Source organism: Eptesicus fuscus, chromosome 10, assembly GCF_027574615.1.
Source record: "Eptesicus fuscus isolate TK198812 chromosome 10, DD_ASM_mEF_20220401, whole genome shotgun sequence".
Classification (NCBI taxonomy): domain Eukaryota; kingdom Metazoa; phylum Chordata; class Mammalia; order Chiroptera; family Vespertilionidae; genus Eptesicus; species Eptesicus fuscus.
The window spans coordinates 88958155-88976154 of NC_072482.1; the positions used below are offsets into that span (position 1 = coordinate 88958155).

Genomic DNA, 18000 nt, shown 5'->3' on the forward strand with positions numbered 1-18000 from the left:
GAGACCGCATTTCTAGCCTGGTCCCAGGTGATGCTTTAGAAACTCTAACACCTACCACGGTACCTCTGCATGTCCTTCTGGAACTGACTCTCTGCCTCTGTTTTTGACCCTATGTATTTGGGGTGGGGTTTAACCTTTAAATTTTCTGTTTGATGTCATTTTAAAATACCTTGCTTATCTCGTCCTTTTTCTTCTTTTTTTCTTTTAATGCATTTAGATGTCCACCAGTTGCATCTTGATGTGCCATTAGCTGTAACCGAAGATCCAGATCCCAAGACCACAGCCAGGCATTCCCGCTGCCAAGAACGGAAGACGATGGAGCTCTCGGACAGCGACCGCCCGGTCAGCTTCGGCTCCACGTCGTCGTCGGCTTCTTCCCGGGACAGTCATGGCTCCTTTGGCAGCCGAATGACCTTAGTTTCAAACAGCCACTTGGGCTTGTTTCCCCAGGATAAGGAGGCAGGGGCCATCAAACTGGAGCTGGTCCCAGCCAGGCTGGTCTCCAGCAGCGAGCTGCAGAGGGAGAGCCTGGCCGGGCAGCAGAGCCCAGACACGGGCAGCGAGAGGTCGCCCTGGGCCCAGCGGAGGGGGGAGGCCAACGGGGCCACCAAAACAAGTGCCGAATCGGCCACCAGCCCCAAGCTCCTCTACGTGGACAGAGTTGTCCAGGAAATCCTGGAGACTGAAAGGACGTATGTGCAAGATTTAAAAAGCATCGTAGAGGTAAGGCAAACTATTTTGTTTTTGTTTTTTTTTTTGTTTTTTTTAGTTTGTTTTGCAGAATAAATAAGCTTGCAAAATAAAAAGCAAAGCCAGCTGTGGGGGATGTGTTGTCTCCTAAGATGCAGAAATGGTGTGAATGTTTAAACAGGTCATAACTTAAGAGAAACCCTAAGGCAGTACTCACTGCGTTAGAATCCCCTTAATGTTTGCATTAACGAATTGATTATGTGTTAGGAGCAAGAATGATGATACCAATGCATTTACCTGTGTGTTGTGCTAACAACTCCTGCACCAGGGAAGTGAGTGCCTGGCAGATAGTGGAGCGGACAGGATGGAGTAGGACTGCAGGCCTCCTGAATTGCCGGCGTCATGTGTCTCTGGACTGCTCCCATCAGGCTATCTCCGCCCTAATCACAACTCTCTAATGGTGTCTGGGATTCCAAAAATATTGATACCTAGGTCCCACCTCTGGAGACCTCATTTCATGAGCCTGGGGTGTGGCCTGGAGGTGGAATTGTGAAAGCTCGCAGGTGATTCTGATAAGCAGACAAGCTTGGGAACTGCTGTTCTAGGCTGTTCTCGGTGCTGATTGGCATTTGGTGGAAAGTGGTGACACGAAGAGGAAAACTGGGGGCTCTGTCTTGTCTTGGGAATTTCTGTTCACTTTTGCAGCGAACAAGTTTGCATAAATTATTTGACTGTGCAAATCGAGCTCCACTTATGTGCCAGCTTTCGTATTCTGGAAATTCAATTTTTAATTTGTCTTTGATTTATGGGTAGGTTTTGAAGGATTAACTAAGACTTAGCAGAACAGCTCAGATGTTAACTCATTCACAATTAATGATTGAAATGTTAATATTTTAAAGACATACTGTAAGGCTACATTCACTTGGCTACCCAGTAAGTAATATACCAAATTCTGTCATTTGTTAGTGCCTACTTTCTGTTTTAGACTTTTATTCTGAATTGTTTCAGAAAATAGTAGGACATTTACTGATGAGAACATTCCCCATCAAATACATACATTCTTATAGTGTTAGCAAAAAAAAAAAAAAAAAAATTCTAAGGCATGATTGTGTGCCGAGTTCCACAAATAATAGAACCAGACACTGTCGACTAAAAATAGCTATGACATAACTTCCCAGTAAAAATAGAAAGATCAATTGATGCTCAACCAAAACAATATGTGATACCAAATGTCAAATAAGTCCAGCCAATTGTGTGTTTTTTTAATTTCAACAATGATGTCATTTGTACTTGAGAAGGAATACCTGTGAAACTGCCAAAAATTTTACAACCTATTAGGAAATATATGGTTGTCAAAGCTTTCTTTAGGCTTTTCCTTTTTGGAAACTTTTCCACCTAATTAAGACTCGCTAAACTGAGAGAGAAGCCTTTAGTTGTTGAACTGATAGTCCATGAGCACTCTTGCTTTTTCTGGGCTGGTTGGCACACCTGGGTGAGAAGTAATAAGGTAAAATACGAATGGAAGAAAGCAGGTCAAGGGAACTTGCATGTAGGTTGGCCATGTCTGCAGGCTCCAGATTTGCAATCCTTTCTTTTTCCCCGAATAAATCCTTTTTGGTGATGAGAAGGAAAAAATATAAATAAAAGACAGGATATTTGCTAAGAAAGTTTCAGGAAAACTTCTATTTCAAGCTGTCCAAATGTTCTTGCCCTTCTTTCTTTATCCACGAATTAACCATGTTTTGCACGAGGCCTTGGTGGGCCTTTTCTATAAAGTCCACAGATAGTGAGTATTTTAGGCTTTCTAGGCCCTGAGGTCTGTCACAGCTGCCCAGCTCTGCCATTGTAGCTCAAAAGCAGCCAGGAGCCCTGGCTGGTTTGGCTCAGTGGATAGAGCATCAGCCTGTAGACTGAAGGGTCCCAGGTTCGATTCCAGTCAAGGGCACATGTCTGGGTTGCAGGCTTGATCCCCATTAGGGAATGTGCAGGAGGCAGCCAATCAATGATTCTCTCTCATCATTGATGTTTCTATCTCTCTCTTCCTCTCCCTTCCTTTCTGAAATCAATAAAGAAATATTAAAAAAAAAAAGCAGCCAGGAATGGGTGTGGAAGTTGCAGTAAAACTTTAGGGCCAGATTGCACCCAAAGGCCATAGCATGCCGACCACTACAATAGACTGTGAATGTGTGCCTGTGGCTCATCAGCTGTAAAATGAGACTAATAAGTAGCACCTGCTTCGTTGGGTTAATTAGATGATATATGAAAAGCTGTTACAATAGTGCCTGGCACATGGTAAGTAATAAATAGAAGTCATCATCCTCACCAGCCTCGTTTGAGTTTGCTGGGTAGAGAGTTAACTAGACCGTCTCACCTAAGGTCTTTCAGAAAAATAATCAGATTAGTCAATTCACTGCAGCAGAAATTTAATTAGGATAAAAATTTTAGACTCGTTTTATCTAGTTTTTTTCCTTTATTAAGAGTAGCCAATTACAGCAGGTCCTGAAATAACATCATTTCTTTGTGTTGTATCATTATAACATTGATGAGATGCCTTAGGAATTTAACTCTTATTTGTATCCATTCGCCTCTGGTAAAATTGGTTTCGTTAGAGGTCCGTCTTCAAGTTATAAAACCTACCTACGACATTAAGCTAGGATTTACTGTATTTTTCCACTTGCAGCAACTCTACCCAATGAAGATAGTTAAAATGGGTATTTTTTTAAAAGACAAAATGCCAACAATCTAATCATTTATAGAGGTGATGGCAAGTCACTTTTCATTTCTGCACAGTTCAGACTTCTGTACTCTGCTTTATCAAATCCCATCTAACCAAGATCCTTCAATAGTCACTCTCGGTTTTGGAAATTTCCTCCATTGCCAGAGCTCTGAGAAAAGGCTGCTCTTGGTATGGAGGTGTCCAGTTCGTTGGAAGGGGAACCCTCTTACACTGGGAAGTAAGCCTTCTACTAGTACAGTGGTCGGCAAACTCATTAGTCAACAGAGCCAAATATCAACAGTACAACGATTGAAATTTCTTTTGAGAGCCCAATTTTTTCAACTTAAACTTCTTCTAACGCCACTTCTTCAAAATAGACTCACCCAGGCCGTGGTATTTTGTGGAAGAGCCACCCTCAAGGGGCCAAAGAGCCGCATGTGGCTCTCGAGCCGCAGTTTGCCGACCACAGTACTAGTATATTGGTGCAGAATGAGAAGGGAAACCCAGGAAGCACGCCTTGGGAGTTCGTGCTGTGATTCGATCATTTGTTCTTCCTAGAGACTTAGCTCTTAGGCTCGCGAGGTGACCAAGACTTGGAGGGAGTGGGATCTGCGTTGGCTTTTTTTATTATTATTATTGATTAAGGTATTACATATGTGTCCTTATTCCCCCATTACCCCCACCTCCCATTTATGCCCCCACCCCCCGTTGTCGGTGTCCATTGATTAGGCTTATATGCATGCCTATAAGTCCTTTGGTTGATCTCTTCCCCTGACCCCCACCGTCCCGGTGTTGGCTTTTGTCCTAGGCCAACCCTCCCTCATGTACAACACTGTGGATTTGAGGTGTTTCTGATGAAGCTTGGCTTCCTAGTGATCCTGTTGGAGACAAGAGGGTTGGGTGTGGAAGGGGCCGTTCCTGCCTCTGCCGCTCTCTCCCGTAGCTATGAAGGACTGACTCCACATGGGCCTTCTCTGGACCAGCTGTAACTGCTTAGGATACTGGCCACGAGGGGAATGGTCTTGAACCAAAGGAGAAGCCTGTTGAGAAGAGGTGACTCGTCGTAGATTGTATTGTCTTGGTACTTGCAGATGTCCTCACTCAAAACCCTCCCTCCAGGTTAAATAACATTTATTATACTGACACTTTGTATGAGGTTCCTGGAGACAAACGTTCTTGAATGCTGAGAGAACTATGTGTTCAAGGCTGGCGTGTAGAACTTGGCAGGGATCGTCTTTAATGAAGGCTTGTTATGTGGGTGGATTTAATAAAGAACTTACACTGTGGTACTTGGCACAGTTTAATGTACGTTTTCTTTTACGTGGCATTTGAGCACTTTTATTTGAATGTCTCTATTTGTTTTTTCCTCTAGGGCTTTTATCATAATGGGCGAGTGAGATCTCTCTTAAAACCATTTAAGATCTGTGATCATTTAGAAGACGTGCTAAATAGGTTTCTGCTTATGTAGAAACTATTCCTCAAATAGCACACCTGATCACTGCATATAATCTCCAAATCTCACCGACTGTTCATTTCCATATCTCTTTTTTTGTTGATATGCCTCCTTCCTCCCTATCCTATCTCACTCTCGTCTCTTGCCACCCAACAGTGACAAAAACTTAGAAGGTGGGAACACAGTGGTTTGCGTGTCATTCTCTTCTGCTGTTTGCAGTCTCCTGTGGGAAGGAGGGAGGGCAGGGACCTGGGCTTTCCCCTCTTGCCATGCCTAATGGGTTTGCCCATTTTAAATGTTCTGTTAATACCTTCTGATTGGTTGCTAATGAGCAATGAAAATAGTTGAAGGTGCGCAGCATTCAGCAGAACCAAGTGAGCCGGAGGTTTGCAGAGTTGCCATGCAAAAGTAGCTGTTGGCTGCTCACAAGAATTCATGTGTATTTAATGACCGATGGCAGTTTAGGTTATTCAGTTACATAAACATTTTTACAGCTGAATATTAATTCATAAATCTTAACTTATGACCAGACTTTGAGTCAAAACTAAGGAGCATTATTTGAAATCCCTCCATTGGTCAGACTCTCTTGCAAACTTGGTAGGCAGCAAGTGTTACCAATGCTTTAAGACTTTGCATCACCTCATGGATTCTGACAGCTGTAAATATACTGCATAACTACCACTTCTAAATTTTCTACAGATGTGCCTTAATAACCGCAAACACACAAGAAGTTATATTAACAGCTAAGTGCCCAAAGAAGGGAGGAAACATTTTTGTGAACTGGCAGTCTCTACAATGCATTATATATACAGTTTACCCTTGAACAGCGTGGTTTGAACTGCATTGATCTACGTATACATGGATTTTTTCAATAAATATACAGCCAATCCTCCATACCCTTGGGTTTCATATCTGTGGATTCAACCAACCTCATATTGAAAACAATATTTTTGATCCTTGATTGGGAATCTGCAGGTATGACACTGCCTAAAAGCAAAGGCAAAATTAGGACATTTGAATTAAGTTCAGACTGTTCCCTAATATATTAATTGTGTGGGAACAAATTGATGTTTTCAAAACAAAAGTTAAAGCTGAACTGACTGTGCTTATTCTTCCAAAGTGTTATGACTGTTACAAATAGGTCTCGCCACACCCCTGTCCCCTTTGCTCAGACGAGACAATTAAAGAATATTAGACTGGTTGTTAGAAAACATGGTTTCCCATTTATATTAAGTAAGACTAATAAAGACGATGACAAATATCCTAATGCATTTTTCTTGCCACCTTATAAGAAAAAAACATGCTTTAAAAGAATTTTAATCTTTCTTGGCAGTTTAGAGTTTATTCATATTTTTTAAAACTTTAACGAATAGATTTTACCCCAATCTTAAACCAACACACATGATTACTTATAAATACACATAGTTAGAAATATTTTATTACTGAAAAGATTTGCACAATTTGATCAAATATTCTTGCACAAACTATATAGCATTTGATGTCTATGAAACTTTTTTAATGCTTTTTAATCGATTTTAGAGAGAGAGTAGGATACAGAAAAAGAAACACCTCAATGAGAGACCATCTGCCTCCTGCACACCCCCTAATAGGGATTGAGCCCAAAACCAGGGCATGTGCCCTGACCAGGAATCGAACCAGGGACCTCTTGGTTCATGCATGGGTCAATGCTCAACCAGAGTCTCAAGGAGATTTAAGAGGTAACTATTAGTATTTCTGATTTTAAAATTAGAAAAACATTTTGCACCTACACTTACAGATTCAGTTAGACAATATATTAAAGGAAAGGATTAATTTACAGCATAAATGGGGGTGGGAGGACCTAGAAACTACTTTTCACAGACATAACTGAATAAGTTCATTTTTTTTGAATGACGAAGCACTTGTACAAATGCCTGCTACTAAAAAGTCCCTTCCCATTCAATCGGCCTTTTCTTTTAAGACAACATTTTGATTTTTTAATGAAAAGGCATTTCAAAAACTTCAGTTAACTCCGGTGATTGAGTAGCTATTATTACTAGTCTGCTAAAGAACTGCTAATATATTTCAGAGACTGCCTGTGGGCAAAATTCTATTGAAGATTTGCTAGAACAGGTCCTGTTCAGTTGAACCAGAATCATGCTGCCTTTGGGTGTGTGCCATCTTGAATATTCAATTAGACTGAGTGGGTAGAAAATTATAGAATTCAGGAAATTATCTTCTAAACCAACCAACCTTCAGTTGGGAGAAGTTTCCCATGCCCAGAAATGTCTCCCAAAGAACAGATGTTGCTTGCACCTTTGTGATAAAGGAAACAAGAGACATTTAAAGGAGCACAAATTACCTCCTCCTCCCCCCGCCCCATGGAATATAACAAAATGATGAAAAGCTAAAATCTGCAATAACTAAATCCAAATCCTGGCTCTGCCCTTTCTCTATAGGATCTTGGACAAGTTGCTGAACTTCTCTAAGTTCTGTTGTGTGTGTTTTTTCACCTGTAAAAGGAAATAATAGGATTGTTGTGAAAATTAAATAAGTTTATCCATGCAAAATGCTTAGCAAAGTGCTGGGCATATAAAAGCCAGTAATTTTTGGTAGGTTTTTAAGTATCATAATATTGTTGTGCTTTCTAATCTATGTTCAATTATTGGTCCTAGAAATTATTTTACCTTTGCAATTTAGAATATATCCTGTGGTTTTTAGTTTACCTGACCTACCTACATGTAGTTGGGATGCATTCTAATATCATAACGGGCTGCAATGTGGGGTGAAATCATTTTCAGAATTTTGGTTGGACTCACTTTGAGTCCAAGTGAGACTGGCTTAGGGACAGGGCCCTGGCCTGGGCTCCAGTGCCATGCTGGCAGGCAGCTGTGTGCCCGGGGACGAGCGGCCAGGCTGACCTCAGCTTCGTCCTCTGTAAATGAGTCTAATTCACAGGCTGAACCCTAAGAATGACAGGAGACTGCATCTCCGCCAGCCTCAGCGCTCAAGAATGGAACCAGGAAATAAGCAAGTCCTTTGAGCAGCCAAAATAGATATTTCAAACGCCGAACAGTAAATCCTTGTCTTTGCCCAGGAGAGGCCCCAAGCTCCCCCTAAGAGCCTATGTACCACACATGCTTAAAATCAGCTTCATTATTTGGTTTCCTAGCCCACAGCAAAGGTGGGGGTGGGAGGGGATGGATGTGACAAGCACAAAGGAACAGAGCAAAGAATTCCTTAGTAGATGAATTTGTATAAGGCCACTTAGGATGGGTGCGGACTCACCTCAGTCCCTCTGGTGAATTTTACTCATAATTATGGCCCAGCCATGACCAACGTCCTTGTTGATGAGTCTGAGTAGCAAGAAAATTGTATTATGTTTGGTATCTGATGCCTGGCCTTCCTAAACAAAGCGGTTATTCAATTATAATAATTGACTTTGTAAATGGTTTTCACTAACATAAAATATACATAATGTCTATAATTCACCATTTTGACCATTTTTAGGGGTACAATTCATTGGCATTGAACACATTCACAATGTTGCACACTTTCCATTTCTAGAACTTCCTTATCATCCCAAGCAGAAACTCTCTATCCACTAAACAATAACTCCCTCTTCTCCTCTTCCCCGCGCCCTGGCAACCTCCACCCTACTTTCTGTCTCTGCAGTGGCTGGAATCATACAACATTCGTCCTTCTGTGTCTGGCTGGTTTCACTTATCAAAATGTTTCCCCGGTTCACCCATGTGGTAGATCATGTCAGCATTTCATTAACTATCATTAGCTTTTAATACTTAGAGGAAAATCTTGTACAGTAGCTGGTCCCTTAACAGAAATGAGATGACACTTTATGAAAAATGAGAACCATTTTTACCCTGAAAGGGGAAGAATTATGGAAGGAATAAAGGCATGTTGAGAAATAGCAAGCATCTCTCCAACCCAAAGCCAGGTGGAATGCTTGTTCTAAAGGTGAGGATTCTTTGCTTTGTTAAATTAATATAAAATAACTCATAACAATTCTTGGGCTTGAATCATAGGCCCCCCCTTCCCCCAAAATAGGCCACATGCAGCCCAAATCTGCGACTTCAAATGGCAAAATCACACTGAAGCAAAATTACTCTTTCATTTTCTCCACTTGCTGCCTAAAAGGACGTGTGTGTGTGTGTGTGTGTGTGTGTGTGTGTGTGTGTGTGTGTGTGTGTGTTGGGAGAGGCAGCGTGAGTCATTCCTTTAAAACTACACGTTAAAGTATTTTCTTCTGAAACAAGCCTTTTTTCCTCTTTGGAGCAACAAGAAATGTTACAAGTGTTCCTCCAGCTTTATAATGGGGCTTGAATTCTGCTGTTAACCTTTCAGAGCGCTAAATGGGAGATGAGTCGGAGGGCAGCGCTGGCCGCCAGCAGCAGCCCACAGAAAACACGGAGCCACTGCAAAGACTGCGGCCTTTGTCCTCCGTGCAGCGGCGGATACATCACTCGCCTGGGTCTGTTTATAGCCTCCTGCACGGTGTTCCAAATGCAAATGCACAGGGAGGAAGGGGCAGGGGCGAGAGTTAATCTACTTTTGATTAGGGACGCCTTTCTTTTCTTGGGCAAAGGGGGAGCGGGGCGGGCAGGCAGAGCCTTAAGCAGGGAATGCTTGGTTTGGGACCTTGGGCATCTGGGAGAGGTTGTGTGGTAAAAATGCTGTTCGGAGACAAAGGGGAGGGGAGGGCGCCGAAGAGGAATGCAGGGTTGGGTTACAGTTCTATAGGACTTTGGCCACTTAGAGAGCTGGAGAGACCAGCCCATGGGATGGGGGAGAGTTAACCCTCGCCTTCCCAGGCTCGGCTGGGCCCTGTGAGCAGACGGACCCAGTGTCCAGGAGCCTCCCATTCTGCAGACGTGCGGTGCCCAGCGAGCTGCAGCATGAGCCCTGCCAGTGGCTCCCCTCAGCCTTGTGGGGACAGGGGACCACATAGAGTCCCAGAGCACTGTGGGGTGACCACCCTCTCTTCCTTGATCATGGCTTATAAATGGAAATGCACCAGGTGCATCTGACCTGACCCAGACGGGGTGGGAAGGATCAGAGGAGGAATCTTGGAGGAGGAGTTAGCAGGTGATGACAGCAGGAGGGATGATCTTGGCAGTCAGAGGAGAATAAAGACCAAGAAGCAGGAGAGAACAGGGGTCAGGAGTCCTGAGAGCACAAGCAATGAGTGCCTGGGTGTGGGGGGAGAAGGGTGGGGAGAGACTGGGAGGGAGCAAGTGAGTGATAAAAAGAGGGGCCCAGTCCAGCGGTGGTTGCTCAGTGGTTGAGTGTAGACCTATGAACCCAGAGGTCATGGTTTGATTCCGGTCAGGGCACATGCCTGGGTCACAGGGACGTGCAGGAAACAGCTGATCAATGATTCGCTCTCATCATTGATGTTTCTCTCTCTCTTTCTCTCTCCCTCTCTGCAATAAAAATGTTTTGTTTTTTGTTTTTTAAAAAGAGGAGCCCAGAAAGGTAGGCAGGGGCGCAAGGCTTGAAGGGCCTCCCTTGAGCTGAAGGCTGTGAGGAGTCGGGGCAGGAATTTATGCAGGACGCAAGCATCAAATCTGAGTGTTAGAAAGCTCACACCAGATAATCCTAAAAAGTTGGAGCGGGCGGGACCCACAATAGGGGGATTCGTTAGGGTGTCCTTGCAGTAGTCCTGGTGGGAAATGAGAGAAGGGGTCAGTTTTGAAAGAGAGCGAGGGGGGACTGGCAGGATTAACTGTCCATGGGACATAGCAGGTGAGGGGCCAGCATCTGGAAACCTCTCGAGTGTCATGGGGATGTGTATGCATGTCTCCCTGACAGTCTTCAGACCCTGTCCCAACAATGAGGCCTAAGAAGCTGCTCCATCGGTTAGCCTTCCTATGGCAGAAGAAGGTGGCGGAGAATTCCTCGTGATGCCTTGTCAGTGTGCCGAGAGTTCATTTGCTTTTGTACAAACAGAGGTTCCAATCTGGCTGTTTTCCCGTTCTATTGAGGAGGAACCTGGGGCACAGATGGCCACGCAACAGGCCCCACTCCCAGCTGGGCACACTGCGCAGGCTCCTTGCACGCACCTTGTCATTTAACCCCGTGAAGGGAGATGAGACCTGGGTAGCTGTTCTTTCCCTACTTAGCAGCAGACACAGGGCGGTCTCAGCAAGTTCACTAACCCGCCCCAGGTCCGCTCTCAGGCCCAGGTGCCTGCCTTGCAGCCTATCCGTTCCCACCGCCCTGTCTGGAGCTGCACAGGAGCGGAGCCTCCAGGGGGAACCCGCTGTCCTGTCCCCGGTGACATACTCAGTCCCCAGGTAAGTCCTGGGAGAGAAGTTTCCTGCAGGTGGAACCTGCATCTACTTCAAGATCAAGCATGGAGTGTACTTCTGTTCAGATTGTAAAACTGCTGCTGTAGAAATCCAGCCTCTATAATCTGTTGAAAAATCACTTATGGAAACTGTAAACCATCCTATGGTCTATCTACCTCTACCTCTCTGCACCTCTGCCTCTGCCTCCTCTCTCCTCTAAGTAACAAGATGACCATAAACATTGTGCTTTGGATTTCAGAGAGGAGAAAGTTTTCTTCAACTCACACATTTCACTCTATGGCCACACATTGGGCCCAGGCCTCCAGCAGGACAGAAGGAAATCTTGGCATTGGCCCCACTCAGGAGGCCAGCACTCTTTGAGGTCGAGTTTCTGGGGGGCGTCCGATCACACTGGCCACTTCAGTTTACCCTCTGGACAGTGCCTCTCCTTGCTGCCCCTGGCTCACCAAGCCCTGGGCTGGTTTTGTGTCAATAAATAACTTCGGGTTGAGATCTTATTGTGATGAGATCAACAAGAGCATAACCAGAGGAGCAACAAGATATGCCCTCGGGGCTACTCATTGTTTTCAGTACAATGAACGGAACAGCTTAGCCTATGCATTTCCATATTTAGCTCTGGATTACCTAATGCCGCCACAGTATAATCACTTTCATCCGCATTGAGGTCCTCTTTGTGTAGAGGCTTTATTTTAATATATACAGCCTCATGGCATTGCAATTTTCAAGTAGAATAACTTGACCTTGAGGGTCATTATCAAAGTGACTCAGTAGATGGGAAGTCAGCTAATGTCTTCCAGCTTTTTCCTCTCGCCCATTCATGTTGTCCAGGTTGAAACTTGATTCTGTTTCAGGGTTAGCGTTCCAAGTAAGTTAGCACGAACAGCACTAGGCTCTTGCGTCATAGCTGTCCTATCTTGAGCACCTACTGTATACAGACTAATTGCTATGAGGATTAACTGTATTATAGTCTCAGGAAGAAGAGGCTAGAGAGTGTTCCAACTCATTACATAGCCATAAAGTTCATTGCTGCCCAGTGCGTGATTAGGTTAAGGATGCAGTAACTGGGATGTGTACGTGGGAACCTGTGTCTGCACCTGTTGTAATGGGCCATTATTTGGTGTCCTTCTTTCAAAACTGCTGGTGCCCTAGAATGAAGAGGCCTCGGGTGAAGTGTGGGTGGTGATGGGGTCTGTGAACAGGAAGTATTTTTGCTGCAGAAACCAGTGGCCACATTTTGATGGTGAGTGAAGGTTTTCAGGTCCAGTGTACCAAAGTGGAGGCGTCAGAGCCTTGCTGGTAACACCCACACTGGCCGTGCTCAGAGGGCGTGCCAGGCGCTATCCTACAAGCTTGCTCCTTGTACAGGCTCCACGTGAGGCGGTAAAAGAAGCTGCTTGTCCACCGCCGAGAGGGAGCCCTCCTCAGCAGGGCCTTCATCCTTTCCATGCCAGCGGCTCGGCCTTTCCCTCTGACAAAATCCGCGCGTGCAGAGCTGCCGTCTCTCCTCATTTCTGACTGATCTCCACTTTATAGCGACCCCTCATCCTGTGGCTTCCACCTGTCCTGCTTTCCAGGCGCTTCGTCTTGTACATTGTTGTAGGTGCTTACTCGTATCCCGGTGCCAGGAGAGCGGGAAGAATCCATTGGCAGTGGTTCCCAGCGCCTGGTTTGGCAAAGGGGGGCCCTATGGGAGGGCTACATGGAGAGAGTCATGCAAACAAAGAACTGACGCTGACCCTCCTGGGTGACACCTGAGGGAGCAGAGAGCCACGCACTGGAGGGGAGGCAGGAAGGAAACCCGGGACGGGCAGGCCTGAGGCAGCGTGGGAAGTAAAAGGGCAGGTGGTTGACTGCTGGCTAGCGGGCTGGCCGATGGCTGATGAAAACAGGAAGGAGCGGGTTCAGCACGTGGATGGACAGACACTAATTCACACAGTCAGTGGAGATCCTGGCCCCCGGGAGGTGCTGGTCAGTGAGCGCTGTCACCTCTGGTGAGCGCCTACCCTACACCTGCTGAAAACCACACGTAGTCCCAGACGAGGTCAGCAGCAAACGGCTCCTCCTGTTTTAAGGACTAAACCTTGGACGCAGTAGAGCAGGGTTTCGGAGCCCAGGCCATAGGCAGCTGGGCCTGGTGTGAATACAACCGAGTCACTCATTGTCTGGATGACCTTGGGGGGCCATGGGACCTTCCTAATCTTCCAGTTAGTGGGATTAATAATGGGACCCACATCCTAAAGTTGCTGTGAAGATTAAATGAGATAATGCATATAAAGCAGGGAGCTCAGAACCTACCAATAAATAATAATAATAATAATAATAATAATAATAATAATGGTGATGGTAGTAATAAGTAGCAGTGAAGAGGAATTAAACTTCAGATGATCTAATAATATACATTTGTTTTACTGATGTTCTATTTTCTTTCCCATAGACAAAACCCTTTGGGCTTTATTTAATTTTCCTTAATTACCATGTTTCGAATTACACCAGCAGCAGCGTGATTATCATTGAGATGAATCAGTTTCTCATTTTCAGGTACTTAAAGCTTTGCCAGGACATCACACCCCTCCACCCCCTGGCTGGCTTCCCCTTTGCTCCTCCGGGGTTAGAGCCCTAATGATATCTGGCTGCTTCCTTACCTGCCCTGGGACCTGGAGAGTAAGAGTGGAAAAGTCAGGCTAGGTACAGGTACCCCATGAAGGAGGAAGACATAGAGGGAGAGTTGGTGAATGTGGGACCTCTGGAAGGCTCATTCTCAAAGAAGTGGTTGATAAACTTCCTCCACTCTAGCTCCTAGGGCCCACAGGGAGCCTGCTGGAGGCTTTATTCTGGAAGGTTCTGGCAAACTCTCTGGCTGCCCATTTTGAAGGTTTAAACATATTTTACGTTTTTGTGCATTTAGTAAGCACAGAGATGATCCCAAATAGACTTACTTTTTTTTTTTTTCTGGTAGCTAGAAATGATGACAGGATTAAATATGCAAGAAAAAAAGCAATGGTAGGTTTCAAATAAACACGGGAAAGTATTTCCACGGGCATTGGGACCTCTGTGTGGGGGTGTGCCCACCTCTCCTTTGCATAGGAAAACTGTCAATGTAATTTGAAAGCTGTAAGCACGAGTTTTAAAATATTTAACAAAGCAATTGAGAATTTTTCTGCTAGGTTATTTCAGAAGGGACTCTTAAGAAATTTTCTCATTGTTATAACTAAGGGCAATAGAAGAGATTAATTTTAGTGTTATCTTTGTACAAAACTTTTTTTTAATTGTTGTAATGCTTTTGTAGATTTCTTTAAATTTACATTCATCAAATGATTCCTCCTGATACCAAGAGGAGGTAAATAAAGACAATTGGTTTCTGTGTTGGCGGTCAGAAGTGTAGGAAAATGGGGGCTCCCGTTGTGTTAAGAACGTTAACAAAGGAATGCTAACCCCGTTTCTTAATATCTTGCTTGTGTCGTAAGGGTATGCAGACCGCCAGTTCACAGACAGTCTCTGCCTACAGTCTGTGAGGGAAACCAGAGATTCCCAACTATCTTCAAGCAAAGATGATTATTGCTCTTTCTACTCAACATTGCTGTTTTTAACAGAATCCCAGTTCCCCTCCCATCCCCCAGTGTCTCTTTCTGGAAGAGCTGCCCGATCCTCCCCTTGTAGGCCTAGCTGCCCAGTCCCTCCCTGAGAGGAACGCTGGCCCCCTTCTTCCAGGGGAAGATGCGAAACAATGAGGTGGCTGAACAGGCACACGTATCATTTGTCACAGCTTAACGAGAAGGCCATTCCGGGCGTTTTTTTCTGATGTTTTCTGTATTGAAAGGATGGTAGAAGGTAAATGAGGCCGAAACCTCCCATTTTTTATTTTCTTACTACAACATGGCAGAGCCGTCAGCACTGACTTCCACGGATGGCCCACTAAGATCAGCCTCTCTGCCATCAGTTAGGAAAGCTGGATGAGAACTGATGTATCAGCAACAGAGGCTGCTTTTAACTTTATTTAGATCTGTCTCTCTCCCTCTCTCCCTTTCTCCCTCTCTCCCTCCGCCTCCCCATTCTCTCTCTCAAATGTGTGTTTGTCTTTCTTTCTCTCTCTTACTTGTTCTTTCCTCTTCCTCCTCTCTCTTTTTCCTCTCCACCCCTCCCTCCACTCTCTTTTGCTTCCTCCACCTCTTCCCCCCTCCTCCCCACCCCAATTATTCTCCCTTTCCTCCTTCTGTCTCCGTGGCCCCTGTCTCCCCACCCCAACAATGCTGGCAGAGAGATTTGGTCCCCTTGATGACATATTGTATTTTCAGCCCAGTGCTCTGTGGTGTGGGGGCTACCGTTATATTAACTCGGGGAAAACATTGTTCCCACACTCAGAGCTTTTGTTTCCAGCCGAGGGCGTGGCCAGAGACCCCCAACTTTCACCCACTGTCTTTGGCGGCACCTTCTCCGACCCCCCCCCCCCCTCCCGTGGATGTGGAGAGAGAAAGAAGAGAGATTAACTTGGAGATTAGACTTCTGATACCTTATCTGCAGGCTGCAGCAGGAAACTTTCTATAAACCCTGTTTAGTGGCTTATTTGGAAGAAAGAGAAAGGTTTCTTTCATTTGAAAATGTATTCTTCTATTCTCTCCCACATTGTAAATAATTCTAGCACATGGTTGCAGTGTGACTTCTTTTACATGTCTTTCTCCCTTCCTCTCTGTGAGCACCTGGAGGAACAGGGATCATGTCTTAATTATTTCTGAATGCCCCTTTCACACAGTACTCACACATAGGATGTGCCTGCCAAAATCTTTATTAAGTACATTCTATACAATGCAGCCATTGTAAAGAATGAGAAAGAACTATATTTACATTTAAGCATTATGTGTATTCATATACATTGAATGGGGAAAAAAACAAACACAAAGTTGTGAGTCAAACCTAAAATCTCATTTTTGAAAGATATAAGTATGCCCTAGAATATAACCCAGAATCAGGCATTCACCAGTCACCCCTGGAGAAGGACATCTGGGGCAGTCCAGTACTCTGACTTGTTAGGATTTGGTTTTCTCCAGCGTAAAGTGAAGCTGACCAGGGTCAACGTGACCAGTCTCTGCCCACGCGAATAGACGAGCTCCCTGCACAGACTTCCCGGGAGAGGGGCTTGTCTCTCTGTCTCAACTGCTCTCGTCCCTTCACCTCAGCTCTGATGGTCACCTTCTGTCTTCTTCAGTGTCATCATTGCTACTTATTTTCTTCTTGTCATGCCAGGCTTCCTCCCTCCACCTTCTCCTTCCCTACACTAACCAGCCTGTCCATTCATGCATGGATGGATGGATGGATGGATGGATGGATGGATGGATGGATGGATGAATTCATGGGTGGATTCATGGATGGATTCATGGGTGGATTCATGGATGGATGGATGGATGGATGAATGGATGGATGGATGAATGGATGGATGCATGGATGGATGGATGCATGGATGGATGGATGCATTGATGGATGAATATATTCATGAATGGATAGGTGGACAGATAGATGCTTCAATTGACCGATCCTCCTTGGTTCTACATCTCTCCCAGTTACTGTCCCACCACTCTCTTTTCTTCAGAGCCCAATATCTCAAAATTTAGACTCCTCTATTACCCCACTTCCAAATCAGTCTGTACCTCTCTATAGTCACTGGACTGGAATTCCATTCCCCCTTCAGTTTCCCTGAGGCTTTCTGGAAGAGGTGGGAAATGTGTGCCAGGCTGTGTGCTCCAGGATCCTTGGAACCCGATAGGGCTCCTCACTATCTCTCCACTTAGTGTAATCCCTGCACAGGGTGAGCCACGGATCTCTGTGCTTCCCAGGCCCTGCAGCTCTGAGTTTGCTTGGCTAATTCTCTTCACAAGGGCTTTTTGATGTTCTCACTGCCCGGGGAGACTCCCTGGAGGTGCTGTGACCTGCTGATCCCCACCCCACCGAGGCTGCAGTTCACTAGCCCTGAGATACTCTAATGCTGCTTCCTCCTGGCCAGACACTTGCCATGATCCTACATCCTAGAGTCTGGGAAAGTGTTTTGGTCCCATCATCTCTCAATGCTGCATAAGATGGAGCCCAAAGCTGCACAGCTGGGCCCTCCCAGCTGCCCACAGAGCTCTCTGAGCAAACTGCCCAGTTTTCCTTCCCAGATCCTATGCCTGACAAAGCCTTCCTAGAGCAATGCCCTACCGTGGCCACAGCCTTCTCGTGTCCAAAACCGGTGTACTGCCTTTACCCCAAACCACCATCACTCCTCTTCAGTTCGCTCAGGCGTGGGAAGAAAAAGTGCAGGCGTGGGGATGTGGGCAGGGGCCTGGGACTCCGAACCACTCGCACCTGTCAGGATGGTCCCTGAGGGCTCTACCTGCGCAGAGGACAATGGCTGGAAACCAAGGCCCGCATTTCTCCGCAGAGCTCTGGCCCTAACAGGAACAAGATGGGAGGCTCCAGCCGTCTGCTATCTAGATGAGCGAGCACAGAAGATATGCCTTGTCTCCTTTTCACTGCAAATCCCCAGAGCTGTCTCAGTATTGTATCTGGGTGTGAGGAGGACGGGCACAGAGGGTACCAGCTCGCCAGAACGGCCTGGAACTGCCTTGCCAAGGCCTCTGCCATCCCAGCTGCGAAGCCGTGTTCCTGCTCTGCCTCACCAGCCACCTGGGAAGGAAATCAGAAGGAAGGAGAAAGCTGGTCAGTCCTTCCCCCAGAGGGAGCAGCCACGTGGAGAGGAGACAGGGATTGGTCTCACTGCCTTTTCCTTCACTGCCTGTCCCGGTGGATGAGAAAACATCTGCTGGGAGCCAGGGGACAGCACCCCTCATCCTTCAAGTGGGAAG

The 18000-nt window shown here is 45.6% G+C and overlaps 1 protein-coding gene across 3 annotated transcripts in view; it reads left to right on the top strand.

Moving 5' to 3' along the window:
* The first annotated feature begins 217 nt into the window (after positions 1–217).
* PLEKHG1 (pleckstrin homology and RhoGEF domain containing G1) overlaps positions 218–18000 on the top strand; it is a 71599-nt gene continuing 53816 nt past the window's right edge. For 2 of the 3 annotated variants that reach the window (XM_054722478.1, XM_054722479.1), the window contains exon 1: positions 262–723. In XM_054722478.1, the coding sequence (XP_054578453.1) occupies positions 316–723 (408 nt within the window). In that variant the 5' untranslated portion in view covers positions 262–315. Of the gene's footprint in view, positions 724–18000 lie in introns of all 3 variants that reach the window. The other variant, XM_008158592.3, reaches the window with a different exon arrangement.